Here is a 22,214-nt window from a genome sequence, read left to right as displayed (position 1 = left end):
AGCAATCTAACTGACTAACAAGCGTCTCGTTATACGAAATTCGCAACCGTTAAATACCGTCATTGAAGCGCGAATTTATTCTCGATAACAGTCTCGAATGAAATTTTAATGTGAAATCAGGCAAAATGAGATTTTAATGTAAAGCAAAACAAACAAAACAGACTCGGCGAACATCCCTTAACGATTGTACTTATATATGAGAATTAAAGAAATAATAAACTACAGTCAGGCTCGTATTTGCAAAGCAAAGTGAAAGAATCATGAGACGAGCAAAATAGATCGTTATCACGTAAAATATGATTTATTATCATCTAAACAAATTTAATGTTCAGGCAATACAATATAATATAAAAGGAATTAAGTTATAAATAATAAAAGTAAAAATTACTATGAATAACGTTCAAGCTGAGCTAAGCCGTTAAAAGAAACATACAAAATAAAAATGAAAAATTATAATACGAAGAACTAAAACTAAATCGAACTACAGAAAGTCTCTCAAGGAACTAAGAAGAGAGAGATCCGCGATTGTCGTCGAAGCGGAAGTTAATCGCGAAGTCTATAGGATCCGCCCTCGAGGATCGCGCGGATAATCACTCTTCTCTCCCATCCGCCGAAATCTTCTTTTCGGAGCCGTGATCGATTTCGATCCCGACGTCGCGCGACGCGCCGTTGGCGAACGTGTCGTACGCCGTCAGTATAGGGCCGTAGAATTCTAGAAGGGGGTCATCATACGAGGCCGCCGAGCGGCGGGCCTGCCGGGAACAACCAGTATACGGGTGTCGTTCTGCGCGGACTGAACGGAAGGAGCGAGAGGCGCGCGTCGGAGGACCCACACGAGAGAGCGGCGTCGCCGTGCCGTCGTTGTAAATAAAACGAAACGCAGTCGTGACGCGGTCGTCGTTACACGTGGTGCTTAGGGGTGCTACGCAAAAGGGTTTACACACCGAGAGGATTTCGCGCAGGATTTCCGGTTCGCCGGCGTCGTCCTCGGGAACGGACACGACTTACGATCGCGAGGTGAGTTCCGGCTTGCGGTGACACTTCGCGAAGAGCAAACGAGGACGAACCGCGAACGATTCGGAAGAGCTTCTCGATTTTCAAATATGTTGTCGCGCATATAAATTTTATTGCAACATTTTTGTCGCGCGTGCACGCGAGTCTTTTAATATTTAACAATGTTTTAACGACATTTTGTTTTTATTTTGTGACACTCCGTGTTTATCGCGTTCACTTCAAGTTGATGCTGTCTAATTCTTTCATACATTTGTGTTGTCGCGTACGCTGTTATTTATTTTTCATGCGAATTGATAAACAAATAAACAATAATCACGTTTTCTGCTATATATAAAATTTACCGAACGGCAGGAATAAGCTATTGAAATAATAGTTTTGTAGAATTAATCGAAATGCTAGGGGAGCAATTTGTGAGAACTGACAATCTAAATTGATTAATTGTTTACCAACGGTTTTATCAAACTGCAGTTCTATTTTTGAACAAAAATTCATATTGTTGCGCCGAGCTAATCGATGGTTGGATACGTTTTGTTGACGAACGAGCCGATTTTTCACAAAAAAAAATTATTAAGCACCTGTAACTTTCTAGCAGAGATTTATTCTCAACACGCGAAAAATCCTTCTTTCTCATCATGAGACGCTCGCTGATTTATTTATGAGCGCGGAGAAATTCTTTTCTCTCACAGAGAATACTTTCCAGGCCGCGATTAGAATGAGGCTTAAATGGATCCATATTCCCCGAAGAAGATAGTACCGTGGAAATGCCAAAGGAACTTTATCCTTTTATTTAAATGCCTCACGTTAAATCGCTCCTCCAGAACGAAGCGTTCGATGTTCAGCTTAGCCGCGCTTTCGTAAAAGTTTGCGCTGCGAGTGTTCATATTTCACGGAACACGCGGGAATACAAAATTACAAGAGTTATCTGGTTGTTCGAATGAACTTCTACGTTGTTTAATATTTACCGAGATAGCGGGATTGAACGTGTATTAAAACGATTTCTGTCTTTGCACTCCCAACTCTTCCAACGCTTAAATAGAAAGTGACGCCAGTGACGGTACCGAAACTTTTTACAGCCATTATCCGTTACCAGTACATCGTAATCGAACATTATTTCCTGCATTTTTGCGGTAAAACTCTCCACCTAAAGTATATATACACATATATACGTATTTAACTTTTTAGGTAGCAACGTGCATTGCTGTCTAAAAAAGTTGAGTTATTTATAATCTCTCGAAGTAAATTCCTTCATCACAGTTTCCTCATTTTTCCACACAATATTACGTGGATTATATTCGCTTATTTTCTTTATTATATTTTTAATTCAATTGTGCTTCATCTAACTCGTGGAAGCTTAAGAGTATATAAAAGGACATTCCTATACACTCTTGGACTCTGAAAAAAAGGATTTACTTTTATTTTTAGGTTTTACTTTTATGTACTATAATTACTATAATTAGATGCAATAAGGAATCAAGCGCCATTTTCGCGACTTTTAGTTCTGTATTGATTTTTGTTCTGTATAGCGGACAGGAGATTTGCTGTAAACGCATGTAGCATATGGAATTGTATCTGAGGAAAATTATATATAATTCGGTTATTGTATTTGAGATAACGTTGGCGCAGAATTTTGCTTCCAATATCTCGCGATATTTGCTCTAGCGAAAAAGTGAGGTTTTGGAGTTTGTGGGTTCCGCATTGCAGAACTGCATCCAATTTATCCTATATACTTTGTTGGATGTCATAAATGCTTTTGGTAAATTCTTGCTCAAGTCGGTACTGTGCCCGAGTTAATTAATTCCCCGCGTAACCCGTTCGCGCGTATATATACTTTCTAAAGCAGCGGTGATGGAATGCGATATCCGTGTAAACGCACGTTTTCGCGTACCGGTGCCCTGCCCCCCGCGCGTGCATCTCGCGCGCGTGTGCGTTTGCATTGCACAGAAATGCACCGCTAAGAATTTTCAAATAGCATCGTCGCATAGCGGAATCTTCGCCTCGAATCGCGATGGAGTCGCCGTTTGTTACCGCGTTGTATAACATTTTCTATTTTCGCGATATCCTCGCACACGTCGCGCGACGCGGACGTGAAAGCAGTTTCTTTTTTTCTTTTTTTTTTCCTTCACGCGTGCCCGTTCGACCGTCGTTCCCGAGGAACTTTCGACCGAGTAAAACACAGGTACACTGAAACTTATGAGCATTTAATATGTTTTGTAACTACATTAAATTTCATCGCACCATACCCGAACGTGTCGTAACACGTTTCGCGACCACATTGGGCAAAGTGAAAGGTTTTATTTCAACAATTCAATTCTACACATTGCAGAAAAAAATATATTCTTGATTTAAAAATATATTTAGTTTTAACGTGTGGAAAGATCTTGAAATAAAATTATATTGCGTTAAACAAAAAAAAACTTGCTTATCAACCAAGGAAAGAAATTGAAATAAAAAGTTGAAATTCTTATAAAAAGATTATAGATTGTTTTACATGTATACGAGTATATAAGTTTTGATTTGACACTTTTTTCTTTCCGTATAGCGGTCTGGGATTTTATTCCAGTTCCATTCCAGTTCCATTAATTTTATCGAAAATCCCACACAATCTTTGTGAATTCGCATTTTTCGTTTCTTAACAATCTATTCGTCTGTAGAACTGCTCAAAGAAAATAACAAGATATGACATTTCGATCGACGAGATGAAGTATCGAAATTTCGACGAAGGAGAATTTTTCAATGCCTCTCTGTGCTCCTCTGTGGCAATCTGCAGTACTTTGTAGTCGCCTGGCTGATAACACCCGTCGCGTTACTTTCAAAAGCACACAAAGAATTTCCAATAGTGTTGCGCGAGGAAAATAGCGGCGCGCTCGTAACTTCCGACATGAGAGGACAGTCTATACCCTTTATACCGCTCTCCTCTTTTTTGTCTTTTATTCACAAGCCGGCAACGAATATAGAAAATTTTAAATATGATTTGTTGCCTACAGCCAGCTTTGACAGTGACTAAATAGGAATCGAAATTGAAAGTGCCTTTTTCTATTTCACTCCACACAGCTTCGCTTTATTTCGAAGCAAGACTTCATGTAATATTAAAGAGAAGAGATATATATGTGTACGTAATATTTTACGATAAATCGATACGAGCGAAATGTTATTTTAATTTCTTCCAGCTAAACGTCATATCGGGAGTTCAATATGTTTGTATGTTTTCGTCTCGAAATTGATATTTTTCTGCAAAAAGAGCCAAACAAATTTCTTAGTAGGTACTTCGATGGCTAAAATTTAATAACTTTTTAAATTTTCTGACGTGTTATTTTTGCAGACTTTAAAAGATTTTGTTGACTTCAGACACACTGTATCTAGTATGAAAAGTCCAATGCAAAAATCTGGTCCTGTGCATGCGTACAGAATTTGAAACAGCAGGGAGATCGTCGATTTTTCAAACTGCTGGCAGTGATGCGATGTTACGGAACATCGTGATGTTTTTGGGGGGAGGAAAAAAAGGACTCTGGGCGAATGAGAATTTCCGTAGCATTTTGTCCCGCGGGAGAAAGAATCCGTAGGTGGAAATCCATGGATCGTCGGTTTCAGAGCAACGCCGACCGAGGCCAGTAGCCGGTAGTGATTTTTATCTCGTGGTGGAAAACGTTTTCTTTTTCTCGCATCAACTCGCGCGCTCGTCCTGATTTCGTATGCACTTTGGTTTTCCGTCATGGGGATTACGTGACGATAAAACAAGTTAGTTCACACGCTTTGCGAAAAAAGTATGTCGCATTCGAATGTTACATCATAGAATTTGGGAATCGCAATTATTACTTCGATCAAAATATATGAGATTGAAATAAAGATCAGTTTTGTTTTCAGGTACTAAGCAATTTTATATATTTGTGTATTATTTATTCACATGTTCTATTAATTCAAACGTAACACGCATTCTATAGCTGATGAAAAAACTAATCACCGCGTGACAATATTATAATTTTTTTTTTCTTCCTTTTGCATTTCTTTAAAGGCGATACCCCCTTCACGATTTCCTATTTCTTTATTATTCTTGCAATAATGTTACCTTGGAATTTATTTTTGCTTTCGGTTCTAGTTTGATTACAATGGAATAATATACTTCTATTCAAAATTCCTTATATCATATTCAGTAGCAGGAGTAGCAGAACCGTGAATCGAACCGGAGTCTCTGATAACGGTTGACTGCTCCATTATTATTGATAGCCCATAAGCTATCCGGCATTCCAAATATCTCGAAATATGCAAGATATACCAGATATACATTCGAAATATAACTTTAACTGTTTTAAATAATCAAAATCAAAATTAATGTACGTATATATTGCATTATTTATATACATATATTGCAGGTATATATTGCATTATTTTTCTGCTTTTTAAAAAATCTCTCTTCTGTGCTTTTTTAAAGATTTTTTTATCTATATCCTTTTCATTAATTCTTTTTTATTTCGGATCCACGCCTGTATAGTACTTCAAATCCGGTTCTGGCAGTTGAACATCCGTTAGAATTTTCATTACAGTTTAGCTTTGTGAAGAGATGACACACTTCCGTGCGGTTCCATCCGAATAAAAATTTGCAACGGCGCGCGGCGTGCAAAAAACAACCCGTCCATCGAACCGTTCTATCGCGCGTTTACTCTTCCGGCCGTTTGCATTCAGGAAACGCGATCTGGAACGCACATCATCCAAAGGTATCCGTATATCAGTAACCTGCTGTGGGAAATTGAATGTTATATCAGCGTGCTAATCAGATCGGAACGACCGGCGGGTTGCGCGGCCTACAACGTTTCTTGCTCACGTCGATTTATATAGATGCACCTGCCTTTACAAGATAGCCTAAAATTAGTGGTTATTAATTTCAATCACAATTTTTTTCGGCCCAATTTGAATACGATTTGTTCTCATCAAGAATATCGAGGAAAATCATTTAATGCGTTTTTCAGCTTTTAATCGTATATCTGTACATATTTTATAACTAAGCTTTGAATTAAAATTCTGTTATTGTTATAACGAAGTTTTAAATTTTCGAACTCTGTTAAAGTAATATCCGTTTGAGAAACGTGATTTCAGCATTAATGTTCCTTTCTGAAGCTTGGCTACAAATCTCTCTTTAGTTGTCAGTTATTCAAGAGTTATAGACAGTTATCGACGTTTTGACGTTTTCCTTGAGGAAAAATCAATTCCAAATCGGACAAAGAATTTCTAAGAGGCACATTTTGTGTAACATTCCCAACCATAATTATTCCGACCAAACAGGATGTGACTCATATCGATTAGAGCTTCATGTGAGCAGGGGAATCAATTACAAATTTATCGATTCGGCAGGTAACAGGATGGAGCGAATTTTGCTTTATAATATGTTCTCTTTAGCAGCTAATCCATCATTATTGGCATAAATAATTTTTTTTAAATTTAAGTAGGCTTAATAGAAATTTATGTCTTATCCTGATTATCTAGAAAAGGAGAATAGAAATCTAAACAGAATAAAGAATGATAAATAAATATATAAAATATATTACAAAGAGTAATCCAATTTCACACCAAATTGTATAAAATAATATTCATAATAGAAAATTTATCTTTACATTACAATATTTAGCCTCAACCCGCTAACGATAATTATATTTTACGCAAGTACATTGTTTAATGCGTTGAAAAATCGTGTTTACGATGCCATATAAAATACAAGAATTTCTTGTGACAAAAAGTGACGACGCGAGTTTAACACTCGCATAACACAAAGTTGGTAATGCGTTACGATGAAACGAATTTTATATAGGATGCGAAACGCGCGTTAATAAGAAAGTTATAGACTGCCATTTTGGCTGCTGCAAGATCCAACGCATGCGGTTCTCCGATACGAATACCTTACTGTACGATTAAAAAAGATGAATCATGCACGCGATCCCAAAGCGCGCTGTCGGCGAGTCCCCTCCTTATTAAGTATGCGATGCACGTTCTTCCACATATTTATTTCGCCCAAGATTTGGCGTGCCTCCACCGGATCCTGAAAATTACCGACGAGAGGCCCGTCTCCGACTTTGTGGTATGCGCCATAAATATTCGAACTTTAGGGGAACGCAGAAAGGAAAAGCAAAAAGTATCGTTCAAATACCCTCGGTATTTGCACGCCAATTAAATATTTTATCTAAATGTTATCATAAACTTGGTTGCGAAGTGCTTTTGTGAGCAAGTTTTATTTCCAGGAGTGCTGCTTAGAATTTTGTGACCTAAGTCGCAAGGTTTTAGAGGCCACAGGCTTCGTGTCTTATTCCCATTTGTAGACGTGAATATTGCAAAAGCTTACGAGACACGTTTCGGAGGAACTCAACCAACGAATGTATATTTTCGGAGATATAGAGTTTAATATGAAGAGAAGAAAGACAGTGTAAATATGAAAATTTGTGTTATTCAACTTGAGGTAGGCTTCCTTTAAAGCGTATAGTAGTTGATAAATCATATTCATATTTATTAAAAATAAATAGGAAATAATATAAAAATATATATAACGTAATTCTGAAGAAATACCTATATATATTCAGAAACGCAAAGGAGAATAATAACGATAAAGAGAAAAGCATATATATTGAATATGATAAAATTAACAAATTGTTTAATAACGCGCCTAAATATAACGCGACAATAATTTGGATAAAGTAGCATTTATTGCGAATATACAATAATTTCTATGCATAATTGCATAATATATATATACGACCACTCTTTAGAATCTAAGGAAAGCACTGATGTCATTAAACAAAGGAAGCTCGAGATAACTTTCGCACGTAACTGTTTCTGTGCCACTATGCAGCAGCCATTAGCCAAGTGCACTTTGCGTTTGAGTGCGCAATTTCCAGTGTGAAACGTCAAAACCATTATTATTCGAGTAAAATCGCAGCTATATATAATGAAGATATTAATCGAAGATGTAACAAATCGTTGAAAAACTAGACGCTTCAAAAATTAAAGCCTTCTCTTAAGTTTTAATGTAAGATGTAGAATTAAACTCTCATATTTTCCCGTATTTTAATTTGTAAATGTACAAATACCATATTCAATAGTTGTTAATGTCGGTACCGATTCGATCAAATTGACGCTGAATTAGAATACATCAAATAAATTGCGCAGAATCTGTTTTAATTTTTAATTCAACTGTCTTTTGAATTTTGCATATTTAAGGAAGATTCATCCGGCACTCTTTAATAAGTCCCTCCGGGGTTCCGGTACATCTCAATAATGAAACGATCGGGTTTAATAACAATGCCGTCTTGCGAGTGACAGTTATTCGTTAACTCTGTCGTCTCTAAAACCGCATCGTGGCGTTTATTACATGGCCGTGCCACTTATTGTTCCCGAAGAACGTGAAGGGATACGACGCGCGACGTCCTGTTCCTTTTCTTTTCGGTCGGTCGGTCGGCGCGGCCCACTCCTTGATTCCGGTATATATACGCCCGACAACGTGACTTCGACTTCTTTTCTCATTCACGCGATCGCGACGGCGAGATTCTTTCCCTGGAAGAGATGCCGATCTTCCACCTGCCTTCGATCTCTCATATAAGCGACTTCCTTCTTCTCCTCTCCTCTTTTTCTCACGAAAGTGTACCGACGATGACGCATTCGGGAATCCATACGACCGACGCACCGCGACAATAGAAAGTTTGAAGGCTAAGATCCGGAAGGAAGACTCCGATGACGACGAGTGACCCACATCCGGTGAATCAACCGTGAGAGAGTAGACGCACGCAGCCGCTTATATGAACCGTTGAAGAAAATATCACGATCGAGTAGAAACTCGGTATTGGAGATGAGAGTCGAATCACTCGATAACTGATGCCGATATATAAAGCGTGGAGGACGGTCTCTTTAGAGCGTAATGAAGCCCGTGCTCGTTCATTATATATAGCCCTTTGATTCAATCGCTTGATTCAACAATGACTATTCCATTCGATGTATTACATTCCATGCGGATGATATTTTTGATTTAATGTATCATATTCTATGCATAATATTGTTATATTATATCATATTGTGGGGTTTACTCGAATACGCACAAGTACAGCAAAATGATTTTATGTTGCGGAGAGACTAACGATTAGCTACCTGACTATGGACCGACTTCTTCCACTTACTCTTTTGTTGTCAGAAAGTACAACAGCTCTGATGAAAGATGCAATACGAGAGCGATCTAATGCGCTTTTTCAAAGAGCTCGCTAAAACTAATTTTAAGATTGAGGAAGTTAATCTTTATTCTTTTCTATTAACTTTAAAAAAAAATGCCGAGCTACTGTTGCATTTAACTTTGTAATTATTTTAGAATTGTCGTATTTTCTGAACACAAAGTATGTTTATTTCAATCGAGTCCACCTTTCGGTCCCATTTACCCGTCGTCTCTATTTTTACTGTCACGAATAATTAACGGGCCATGCCTTAAATAAAGCGCGAATAAACGAAAACTTTCTCGCGCGAGTTTGTTCTCTTATTCAGGTCGATTCGGACGAATATGAACGACATATTTTCATAAAAGATAGAGGTAACATCTTTCATTTTTAACCAGGATATATCCCTCTACATAGCTGCTGGAGGAAAAAGTATTGAAATGGGGCTACATCGAATAGAAATAAAGCTCGGGGTCGTAGCTCCTCCTTATCGATTCACGTCGTAAAATGAAAGTTGAAGAATCCCAAGAACGTCGTTTCGGAACGGAGAAGCCTCCCGCGTTCGTCAATCACGTATATGTCGCAATAGATACGCGGAAATCACCGTCTCCGCGCGTCGACGGTCAACAGACTAATGACTAATCTGGTATAATCTCGGCGCGATTGCTCCATGTAATCGCTATCATGCACCAAGAAGTGGAATGGCATTACGGCCATATCCCACTAACGTTGCATTATTCATGTTCCCTGGCTACACCCTAAATTCGAGGACTTCCCAGAGGATGTAACCGCCGCAACGCGCCGGTAATTTCACCGTCGAGCAGCCTTGCCAGCTATCGCCATATAAATCACGAAGTACGGTGCATTAAAGACGTACGGTCCCGTGAGGGGAGAGATAGGCTTCTTTGCATTATAGAGCTTATCGGAAATATCGCTTAAAATATTTACCGCGTATTCACGAGTATTATTTTTATTTTTATCAGTATTGATTATGCGAAGCGTCTCTATTCCATTGTTCATCGAGATTTTATTTTTTTGCATTAAATCATATTTTCTGAAACAATTAATTGTTGGCCTAAACATCATTAGTTTATGCAAACTAATGTTAACGATGTAACAATGACACATTATTAATGACAATAATGTGTTTTCATTTCTACAGTAATAGCAGCGATATTACGACCAATTTATCGTAATCAGTCAATACATTGACATTAGAATTTGTAATTGCATTAATGGTAGACAAGAGACGGTCGTTTATGATTCTCTCTTACTTTTATTTTTAATTACGAACCGCCTGAGAGGAACATCTCGGGACGGTCACAACGGGCGCGGCCGGATAATCGCCGCGATGAAAAGAAACGATATACTTACGTCGCCAAGCCGGGCTTGTAACGATGCGCAAAAGGAAGAGTAGTAAAAAGAAAACGAAAGAAAACGGTCCGACAATTCGTAGATCTTAAAGTCGACTTCGGCTCATGAATAACGTAGGAGAGAGCGCATTAGAATATCCCCCGCGGCATAACGAATAAGGAGACATAACTTCCATTGTTATTCCACCGGCTTTAAAGGGGAGGGCCCTGACTGACGGTGACTACGAAAAAGACGAGAGAGAGAACTCTCTACCATAACGGGGGGGGGGGGGGGATAACGATATTTCCGCGGGGATGGCGTACCTGAAAGAGAAAAGTCAACGAACCTCGCCGTTGATTTATAAAGAATGCATCGCGTTGAAACGAAGGCCGTTTCCACTCCCATTTCGAGTGAAGGTAAACGATTGTGCGACGAGTACGGGGCACCCCCATGGCAATTAGCATTTCCATCCGATTATCGCGACGGCTGGGGGTCGTATTTTAATCAAGACCGCGATTGTGTGACTGTTCCAGATAATAGCGGACGGCTCCAAAAATTACTTGATGCGCTGAGGATGCGCCGTGATTTCTGCAACGGTGGGCTTGCCTGCGCCGTTGTGTGGGTGTCATCGACTTGTCTGCTGCTCGTCCTCTCGCTATCGACATCGACTTCCGCCGGTACGTCCTCGTTTTCTATTTTCTTTTCTGATCTTTCATTATTTACTCCTCGTTAATTTGTCTCGTGTCTCGGTGTCTGTGCTCGCAAACCCAAAGCGTACTATTATTAAAAAAAAAAAAGAGATAAAAGAATGTCTTTCAAAAATACATTTTAGTTTGCACAACACCAAGTGTCACTTTAATTAATTTCTTTTTTAATTTAATTCTTCACAGTTTTCATAGAGCTGTTTCTATTTTTGTTTAATTTAGCGAATCAATCAGTTTTTACAGCAATATTTCCAGAACTGAAAATCGAAAAAGAAAAACGAGCGCTTCTCTTTTTCCTTTCTTTTTTCAGATTTTACCAAGTTAATAATATTCCACATATATCTTAAAAGGATTATTGATTAATAGCCATCTATCTGTTTGCAGTAACAATTAAATATTGAAAATTTGCAAACGAGTTTAATTTTCCACGTCATAACAAGATACGCGGCGATTTTGCTGTCACGAATTGAGATATAGAGATCATTTTCGCGCGTAGCCTCGGAATCTAAACTGGACAGAATTAAATTGGTTGCAATCCTCGATAATCATTAAACCCATTACGAGTTTCATGTCATACGCACGGTCAGTCGAGTGATCGCATGCGTGAATCACACGCGTTTTCCGGTCATCAATGTACATGACGTAGACGATCGGCAATGCGATGTATCCATACACGATTATAATGTGATATTGCTGGTTAGAAACTTCCCGATTGCGATTTCGTATTCCGGTAATCGATTCCCATTCCAATGTGTTACAGCAGGATACAATCGTCCCAATAAATATCGAGAGCGATCCGATTTGCATGCCAATAACAAATTGGAATTTCTCCTACATCATTAAAACACATCCCTTCGTTTTTTTTTTCTCGAGTCTCTCCCTCCTTTCACTCTTTCTTTTCTTTCTCTCTTTTAAAGGAGATTTGTATCGAAGATACATGCGTGACATGTTCACTCCACAATGTGTTACATATTAAATCTATTTGTGAGCTTATTGGGAAATAGAATAAAAAACAACGAATTTTTTGGTCTACATAATATACAATTATATAATTATACAATAGAATTTTATTCTGTATAGTGTATTCTATCACGAATATCATGACTCGTTTGAATAGATATATATGAGAGACGAGGAAATCGGCGAGCGATGGATCGGCAATTTGGGTAATTGGACGCGCGGCGAAAGCCATCCGAATTTCACCTGGGTTTTTACAAAACTTTGTTTCAACGGACGGACGCGAGAATGCACGTTCAAAAATGCGCACGCCACAAACGGACGATTGATAGGCAACGCCATGCCGTACGTGCATCGTACTCGGGGACTTTCGCTGGAGGACACCTAAACGGAATATCGGGTGGATTTTCTTTTCGCGTATGCCCGTCCGAGCCGGGCACTTTCTTCATTTGTCACGGGAACGTGCATCACCGTTCTCTGCGTATTAATATGTGTCATGTAACGGAACGCGCACGGCGAACTGCCATGCGCGTCATGCATAAATTTGCACCAGGAACTTAATTCTTCAAGTTGAAAAGATTTATTCGTACATTTTTTTAAATTCTTATTGCTTATCAATACCGTGTGTATTTTTAGTCGGAGACTCCATTTCAAATTAAAAGCAATTGTAATAACTGATCGATTGTCATTTGAGTCTCGCGCTTTTAGAAATTTTATCGGTTTTTTACTTACCTTGGTGGAAAAATATCTCAGATTTTTGTCCGTCAACACATCTTTGTAGAAATCTGAATAAATATGAGAAAATCAATCCACTCATTTATCAGAAATTTTCATACGTACAGATACTGAAATATTCCGAAAATTCTCATCCAATTATTACTGATGTACCTGATATTTGCCTTTTTTTCAGAATTTTGCATAAATCTACTATAAGAAAACTTAGAAAATTTCTGAGAAAATATGAGAATTTTTTTTTACCAGGGTATATAATTTTTTTTACCAGGGTTTCTGTACATTCGTTTCCGTATTTTTTTTGTAATGATAAACATTTCGTTCGTTTATCCCATATTTTTTCTCTTCTTGAATGCTCGAAGGCATTCGCTATTACGGTGCCGCCTTGAAACGCTCTCATAGCATGTTAGGTAAGTATAGTAAGTGTGGCAGTAGGATGCCGAGGAACCGTTAGCCGTCGGCTTCAGCTATTTTTATTATTATTATCATCGTTGTGCTACACTTTAGTCCGAGCGTGCTCAAAAACCCCGCCTCTCGGCTTCTCATCTGAGAAAGCACCTTATTTCTCGGTGAATTGTTAAAGCTCCCCTTAATGTAACTCATTAATACAACTTAAATCTGGGCTCACAGTGTGTGCTTGGTACACGCTTTGTGTCGCTCTGTTTTCAACCGAAAATTATCTTTAACATTCATTTTCCCGGGGAAAGAATTAAATAATTTTGATTTTCTCTAAACAAATTTTGTCTATGAATCTTGATTGCTCGCGAAATGTTACTTTTTGAACCATGATGTCCCTGGATATTAATTTAAAAACTTCTTTTTATACACCGCAAAAAAGAACACAAAGCTATACTGAATCCTTTTCGGATTTCAACTAAATCACACATTGTACTGCGATAGCATGAGAAAATTGGAAATTATAAAGAAAGAAAGAAAAATTCAACTTTTTTAATAAAACATCATCACATGATCAAATGCGTTAGAAATCTTTGCTACCCTCGTTATTCATGAGTCATTCGAAGACATCAGCGCGAAAATGAAATAAATCTACAATTACCAACATAATACCAATAATTAAAAATCGTTAATCCATTACTATTAAATCTAACTAAATTTTAATTAGATTTAATGACTAAATAATAACTAATATTAAAAAAAGATTCATTTTGAACAGAAAATCATGTTCAAAATGGATTTTATAAATTGTACAATTGTTCTAATTTTTTCGTGCTAAACTATCCAAAAACTGAGAGACTTACATCCGGATTTGCGAATCGCGTAATTTGCAGAGCCGTTGCTGAGAGCCGCCGGTCGATGTCCAGCCCTTGTCGAACAGAACGTGTGTCCATCGAGGGCACCGGCCTGTAAGAATGACTACCAATGCCAAGGCACACCGGAGGAACGCTGCTGCCAGACCGCGTGCGGCTTCCGCTGCGTCGCGGGCGAGTTAACCGGATGCGAACAGCTGGCTTTGGCGGCTGTGAGGAGGTCGCGGGCCCTCGGCGCCCGGGGCCCCTCGCAGTTCGTGCCGCAATGCAGCAACGTGACCGGCGAGTTCGAGAGGATACAATGCGAGCCGCAAGGCCGCAGCTGTTGGTGCGTCGACGAGATCGGCGCCGAGATACCCGGCACCAGGGCGCCCAGCAAGGATGTCATCGACTGCGACAAGCCCCGGAACTGCCCGGCTCACAGCTGTCGGATGCTCTGCCCCTTGGGATTCGAAGTATATCCGAGATATAAATTTGCTTTATATTTCATATATTCAATGTAAATTAAAAATTATCAGTATTGAAAAAGTTCTTATTTTTTTCGTATTTTTGAAAAAGTTAAATATTTTTCTCGTATTTTTCGAAACAATTGATCCATTTCGCACAAATCACTGAGTAATTTCAATTTTTGATATTTTAAAAGACAAAAAGGAGAATTTATGTAGAATTAAACATTTTTAACTAGATAGAGATACTTCATGTAAAATAATTTTGATTTACGATGCTTTTCGCACGAAAAAGCTTTTTAAAAATATCTGATAATAAAAGAACCAACTCTTCTCCATAGATCAATGAGGTCACCGGCTGTCCCAAATGCGAGTGCAGGGATCCCTGTCGCGGCGTTACCTGTCCGGGTGCCGGACAGACGTGCGAGCTAATCGCCGTGAGTTGTTTTCGGGAGCCGTGTCCCCCGGTACCCAGCTGTCGGAAGACCAGATCCTTATCGACAATCTGTCCGGCAGGCGAGCCCTTGCAGATCACCGATTCGCCGCGGCCGTTCCTCTGCGGCGACACGCCAGGTAAACCAACTTGTCCGCCGATGTACAGCTGCCTGGTGGAGCCCAAACAGGAATACGGGGTCTGCTGTCCGTCCAGCGTGAAGCTACAACGACCCGGCACGTGCCCCGCAGAAGAGTCGACGACGGGCTCGTGCGGGCCCACTTGCCGCTACGACCTCGAGTGCCCCGGGCCCCAAAAGTGCTGCAGCAACAAGAATTGCGGCGGTAACGTGTGCACGATACCCCGAGACCTCAGCGCGTGCCATCGTGACCGCATGCTTGCCGAGATACTCAGCGTCTCCGAGCGCCAGGGTCGTGGCTACATTCCGCAGTGTATGGAAGGTGAGGAATAAACTATCAAGTATCCGGATCAATCAGACGACTCGTCGTGGCCATTTCTTTACGATGAAAACGTCGAGCTTCTACGCTGTTAAATTCGTAGCGTCAAATTATACTCAATTTGAATCATTTTTTATCATTCCTATAGATCATCACTGCTCCTATTCAATATGTCGTTGATTTAACTAAACTAATGAAGTTAAAATAATACTGTTTTGTGTTAAAATAATAAATTTCGATACACATGGTAGTTAAAAATAACAATGTTATTTAACTCAAGATATCCCTGGGGAAAAAATTTCTTATATTTTAGACTTTTAAAAAATTCTGAAAAAATATGTCATGTTTCTTAGATGCTTTCAGTAATAATTGAATGAGGATTTTCGGAATATTTCAGTATCTGTATGAAAATTTCTGATAAATTGTGTGGATTTTCTCATATTTATTCAGATCTCTATAACGAGGTGTTGATGGGAGAGAAAAATCTGAAATATTTCATTATTATTTTGTCTGAGTTTTTCTAAAGAATGTTTTAATTTGTATAACAATCTGAGAAAATCTTAAAATTCTGAGTCTTGAAATTTTCATAAAAATTTCGATTAATAATATGAAAAATTCTGAAACATTTTTCCACCAGGGATTAATTTAAATTTCATACTTTAATATTTAACAATGTAAAGTGCAAAATAATTGTGCAGATGGAGGTTACGAGACGAGGCAGTGCTCGAGAAACGGCCTCGTCTGCTGGTGCGTGGACGATGAGGGTAGAAAGATATCCGGCTCCATGGGTCCCGCCGAGAAGATTGATTGTAGATCGATAAGCAAGGCGCGTTCGCTCCCGACATCCTGCACGTCTCAGCAGTGCGCTCAGGTTTGCCAGTACGGCTTCAAAACGGACGCTTCCGGTTGTCCAACATGCGAATGCGATGATCCGTGCGAGGGGTAAGCATCGCCACGCATCAGTAATTAATACTTTATTTGCGAGCCAAAAATAATTTTATTTATTATCTTTTATTTGTTTTACTAATAAAAAAATTTATTTTAAAAGTGATTATAAATTATTAAAATTACCAGAATTATATAATAGATTTAAAAAAACCGTGTTGATATATTGAGATTAATGATAAGAGATTAATCGGATATGTATCTTAAACTATTATTTTTATAGATTTCCATGCCCTGAGGGACAAGAATGTGTCCTGAAGCGGGAGAATAACTGTCCCGATTTTCTCTGTCTGACAAAACCGGAATGCAAACCTAAAAAGACTTATAAGAGCCCCTGCATCCTCGGGACACCGCTGATCGATCAAGACGGAAACGCCGCGACATGTTCCGCTAACGAAACTTGCCCCGACGGCTACAAGTGCACAATGGTACTGGAAGCCGGTCGATCGGTGTGCTGTATGGAAACGACAAGCCCCGCAAAGGCACCTACAAGTAATTTCGCCATAATAAACAATAATGATAAAGTTATTTCAATTATTATCATAAATGATATCTATTCATCAATAACGATAAACGTAGAATTATATTAGATATACGTAGATAAAAGTTTAAAAATTAAAATTATAAAAATCAAACTTTACTTCTTGAGATTTTTACAAGACAATTTCTTTTTGCGAAAATATTTAGTGTGCGAGTATCTTCGGGATTTTAACGATCGTATGGAAGGTACGAGGGAGGGAATGTCCTTGGCAATCCCGGCGCCTCAGTGCGAACAGGACGGCGGCTACAAGTCTCTGCAGTGTCACAACGGTACGAGCTGCAAATGTGTGAATCACCGCGGGGTGATCTTGAAGACCGGACTGGACCCGGCCGCCTCGGCTGACTGCGAAGCCATCAAGGAACTCACGCGGATCTGCAAACGTCTATACTGCAATCTGATTTGCCCGTACGGCTACGAGGTAGACGAAGCCGGTTGCGAGCAGTGTCGTTGTCACGAGCCATGCCGCGATGTCACCTGCGACCCTCACGAGACCTGCACGATGATCGATGTAAACTGCGGTCCGAACGAGTATTGTCCAGCAGTACCAGCGTGTCTCACGACCAAGCCGGGTCAGTGTCCGTATCTCGTGCCGAGTTCATCAAGCTGCGAGCTGCAGTGCAGCAACGATCAGGAGTGCCCGTCCGGCGACAAATGTTGCTCGACCGGCTGCGGCACGCAATGCGTGGCGCCGGTCATGGCCACGGCCTGTCAGCATGCTCGCGCGGTCGCCGAGCACGCCGCCAGGGAATCAGGCGAACCCGCGAGGAGGATCTACATACCCAGGTGCGATGCCGATGGCGCGTTCGAGCCGGTGCAATGTCACAACGGTATGTGCTGGTGCGTGGACGAGGAAGGCAAGGAAGCGGCGGGTACTCGGGTCCTCGAAGGGGTCGTGCCGCGCTGCAACACGCCCTTGAGATGCCCGGAAATTGACTGCAAGCTCGACTGTCCGGATGGCTTCGAGCTGAACGCAGACACCGGCTGTCCGACGTGCTCGTGCCGCGACCCGTGTCGCAGCGTGACGTGCCGCGGTGAGAACGAGGCGTGTCGCATGGTGGAGGTCGCGTGTAGCGCGCCGCCCTGTCCTCCGGTACCGGTCTGCCTGCCGAAGAAGGACAATCCCTGTCCGAATAGCTCGCCGTTGCTCGATCAAAACGGCTCGATCGCAATCTGCGGCCCGCACGGCCGTCACTGCCCGTCGACGCACAAGTGCGAGCTGTCGCCGCTGGACGAGTACGCGGTGTGCTGCCCGAAGCCGCGCGAGGTCTGCTTCGAGCCGCCCCGAAGAGTGCCCTGCAATCCGAGCGCGGGCTTCAACGAGACCGAGAGATGGTTCTTCGATCCGGAGCGCAACGAGTGCCGGCGTAAGCACGAGTGCACCCTCGGCCACAACGACTTCTCCAATCGGCTGGTGTGCGACACCGTGTGCCCCGTGCTGTCGCAGTGCGAGAGGCTGCGCGAGAAGAACCTGAAGCGGTCGCAGCGACTCAAGCAGCCCACGTTCCTGCCCAAGTGCAATCCCGACAGCGGCACGTGGGAACCGGTGCAATGTCTGGAGCACGTCGGCGTCTGCTGGTGCGTGAATCGTAAAGGCCAACCGATCAAGGGCTCGCTCACCCGGACCGCCGAGCCCAAGTGCAACTTTCGGCAAGCGAGACGAGGCGGCAGAAGACCGGAGTCGCAGGAGATAGATCGTGAGATTCAAGCGATCATGGAGGACGCTCTGCTGAACTTGGAAACGGACGAACGGCAAGTGGGAAAGATCCTCGGGACCAGGTGCCAGGCGATGAAGGACAAAGGTCACGTGCCGGCGATATGCGACCCGCAGGGTAGATTCGAGCCCACACAATGCGCCGGCGACACGTGCTGGTGTGTAGACGAAGCCGGCAATCAACTGATTGGATCTGAGCCATTTTTGAAGGGAACGAGCATTTGCCGTAAGTGAAAGGTTTCTTCAAATATAAAACCTAATTGCAATAACTCGACAAATGTGCGATTGGGACTGCAATTAAATATTATATGCACATGCAGAAAAATAGAAGACAAATCAAAACTTATATACTCGTACATACGCAACAATCTATAATCTTCTTATAAGAATCTCAATCTCATTCTATTTTAACTTTTTTTTGGTTAAACTGGATAAAACTTTAACTATGTAAATGACTTTATTCAAGCAAGTTTTCTTTAAGTTATCTTTTAACGCAGTATAATCATAAAATTGTTGCGTAATATTTTGACACTTCTTTTTTTCTATGCACACGAGTGTTTTTGTGTTATTAAATTAAAATTTTCAATTATAAATTTTAATAAAACAATTTTCAAACAATGTTATATTACAGCACAGCAAACGCAACATAATTATAATATCTGTTACATTAATATATTAAAGTGCCGACTCCAGTCGAGGCTGTCGACGTGACGTTACGCTTCCCCGGTCGGTTCCTCGCCAGCGACGAGACGCGATTCGTCCGAGAGGCCGAGAATTTTCTGCGCGAGCTCGGTGCGAGACTCCGGAAAGACGTGCGAGTGGAAATCAATCAGGATTCGGCGATCTTGAGCTTCGAGATCGTTGGCGCAAACAAGGTGGACGTGGCGTTCCACCTGGAAGAACTCACGCGAATCCAGAAGTTATCCATGCTGGGCTCGTCCGCGGACGCGACGACTTCGCGTTTCACGCATCGCTCCACACCCGTGGCAACACAGAGCCGGATGGTCGCGTTGGAACAACGTGAGATCCTCACGCAAATGGAAACGCCGTTTTATCAAACGGCCACAATCGTCCTCGCCGCGAGTAGCGCCTTCGTCATTAGCAGCCTCGTCATTCTCCTGATGCTGTACCGCAAGAAAGTAGGGATCCATAAAATTTATATATAAGATAAATAGATATTAAACCTGTATTTATAGGTATTCTATATTTAGCAATAGCTATGTGATTATCTGCTAAATTTTATTTTATTACTAAATCTAATTTTTGTTTTATTATATTTGTAGTGTCAAGTTATACTCAATTTGAGTCATTTTTAACCGTTCTTATAGGTTCGCTATTAAGGCCATTGAGGCTCCTATTCAATATGTCGTTAATTTAATTAAAACAATGTTGATTTAACTAAAATGGAGTTAAAATAATACTGTTTTATGTTAAAATCATAAATTTCGACACACATGATAGTTAAAAATAACAAAATGCTATTTACTCAAGATATTGGTATAAATTTCATCTTTTAATATTTAACAGTGTACTTGCTACATTTTTAACGTTCGTTAGAATCATTTACAATGCCGACTATCGATCGTTGAACTATCTAAATAAATCTGTTGTAGATGAAGCTAAAAGATCCCGCGAAGACGTTTTCCATGGACCAACACTTTCTCGCTTATAGCCAACAGCCGGTTTACGTGATATCAAGAGCAGAGCAGAATGAAAAAGAAAAGGAGACAGCGGCGCAGCAGATGCTGGAGAACATTCATACGTCAGACACCATCGTCGGAGCATAAAACGATTCAACGCTTTTTACATAGGTAATTCCCACCTTGTACGACAGTGATTCTTAAATTTCTTTTTCCAGGAGTACTCAAAGTAGCGATTTATGGAGAGTATAATATATGGGTATAAAGGGACGCGTCGGATCCTTCGAAGTACGTGTCTTTGCCATTTCCAAGGATAATAAACTCTCTCGCACGGTAATTCTTCAATTCTTGCGCCTTTCTTTATTTCTAAATTCTTTTTATCTTTACGGGACGGATAATATAATCGGTAAGGGAATAATTTCTCGTAAAAGGATATGTCCAAAATGTAGAAAAAGATTTCTCAACATATGAGTCTTCGTTTTCGAAAAATGTTTGTTTAAAAAAAAATTGAATAATTAGGAATATAATTATGCTTTCGCAACATTGAATGTCTTTAAACATCTTATGTCAAGTAGCCGAATTTGTTCTCAACTGTCAGTCTCGCGACAGCGGCTATTAATAAACAGAGGCTCAAGAATTAGAAGTGCAACTGGAAACGCGAATTAATGTCGTACACGGTATAGTATACATCGTAGTCAGAACAATGTCATGTATATCTCACTGTCAGTCTCGCATTAATTTATTGTCCACACGAGATTCATCGTTACGGACCATAGACTTGACGATCAAACAAATGCGATACTTTTGGATCCGGTGTTTATTAAACAATTTTATAGATTATCCATAAGACCGTAAATTCTATATAAACAGCTATTAAGACATATCTGATATTCATCATTCTGATATTGTAATTGTATGAATCGTTTGTGAATTTACTTAAGCGATTCTGATACAGGATCGAAAGATATAATCCACGCTTCTCTAAGGTAAGATGTAAGATAGTGATTCTTTTGCTAAATCGGAAACGTTTACTCGCGAATGACGAGTTTATCGATGGACATTAGTTTGATCGTCGAGGAACTAGGTATGGGAATTGATTTTATTATTTTCATTGGTATTTGTCTTCATTACCTCTTTGATGTGGGAGTCATTAACGCAAGGTTGCCCCTCGGGGTCTGAAAATCTCGAGGTGCAGAATGTCATTACGTTAATACGTCGCACGATTGTAAATAGATTATTATATTTATAGATTTATACTGTGTTCGATTATTTATATAGATGAATAAAGATCGGAATTCTTCTGTTTTCCAATAAAAGATTGTTCCCATAAATTCCATTCCTCCTCTACCATATTAAGATAAGTCAAATTGAAAAACAGTCAAAAAATTTTTTTAGAAACATGATTTCTCTCAAATTTTTCAGTCTTCTATTCTTTCATGCAGTAAATATTTATTTATTAATAAATACAAAATAAAAACTTCATTGTCCGCAATTAAATTTTCAATAAAATAAATAAATAGATAATGATCATATGTAACTGTATTGTATTGTAACCATGTCGATAGCTTGATATTAGCTGTTTATCGATGAATGTTTCCAATCGTGAACCTGGATGTAATAATTAATATACATAATAATATATATTGTAACATATATATAATATAATATATTAAATATAATAAAAATTTAATTATCAATAAATTAAAAATTATATCTAATAATATTTTATCTGAACTTGTTGAAATTTTGAAGGAATTAATTCAAATTTCCTTCAATAATTAAAAAAAGCAGTACATATCAGGAATATAGAAAAAAAGATATTTAAAAATCCAATTATT

General features: G+C 39.9%; 1 protein-coding gene across 1 annotated transcript; it reads left to right on the top strand.

Annotated features, from left to right (window-relative positions):
* Window positions 1-793: 793 nt before the first annotated feature.
* LOC112464554 (neurogenic locus notch homolog protein 3-like) lies at window positions 794-22,001 on the top strand. The gene is made up of 9 exons (XM_025031600.1): window positions 794-1,017; window positions 11,075-11,218; window positions 14,224-14,657; window positions 14,990-15,542; window positions 16,238-16,481; window positions 16,708-16,976; window positions 17,172-18,962; window positions 19,418-19,875; window positions 20,350-22,001. The coding sequence occupies exons 2-9, from the start codon at window positions 11,116-11,118 to the stop codon at window positions 20,521-20,523; spliced, it is 4,026 nt and encodes a 1,341-aa protein (XP_024887368.1). The 5' UTR covers window positions 794-1,017; window positions 11,075-11,115; the 3' UTR covers window positions 20,524-22,001.
* The last annotated feature ends 213 nt before the right edge of the window (window positions 22,002-22,214 follow it).

Source organism: Temnothorax curvispinosus, unplaced genomic scaffold (genome assembly GCF_003070985.1).
Source record: "Temnothorax curvispinosus isolate PA1 unplaced genomic scaffold, ASM307098v1 QBEX01014299.1, whole genome shotgun sequence".
NCBI classification, from domain to species: Eukaryota; Metazoa; Arthropoda; class Insecta; order Hymenoptera; family Formicidae; genus Temnothorax; species Temnothorax curvispinosus.
Note: the sequence above shows the minus strand (reverse complement) of the source record. Positions and strands in the feature narration are given on the sequence as shown.

Bases quoted from the DNA above. Each gene is read 5' to 3' on its own strand.
- LOC112464554 (XM_025031600.1), top strand. From the start codon at position 11,116: ATGCGCCGTGATTTCTGCAACGGTGGGCTTGCCTGCGCCGTTGTGTGG. The intron at 14,658-14,989 runs GTATATCCGAGA...TCTTCTCCATAG, and splicing joins TCTGCCCCTTGGGATTCGAA to ATCAATGAGGTCACCGGCTG. The intron at 15,543-16,237 runs GTGAGGAATAAA...ATAATTGTGCAG, and splicing joins CATTCCGCAGTGTATGGAAG to ATGGAGGTTACGAGACGAGG.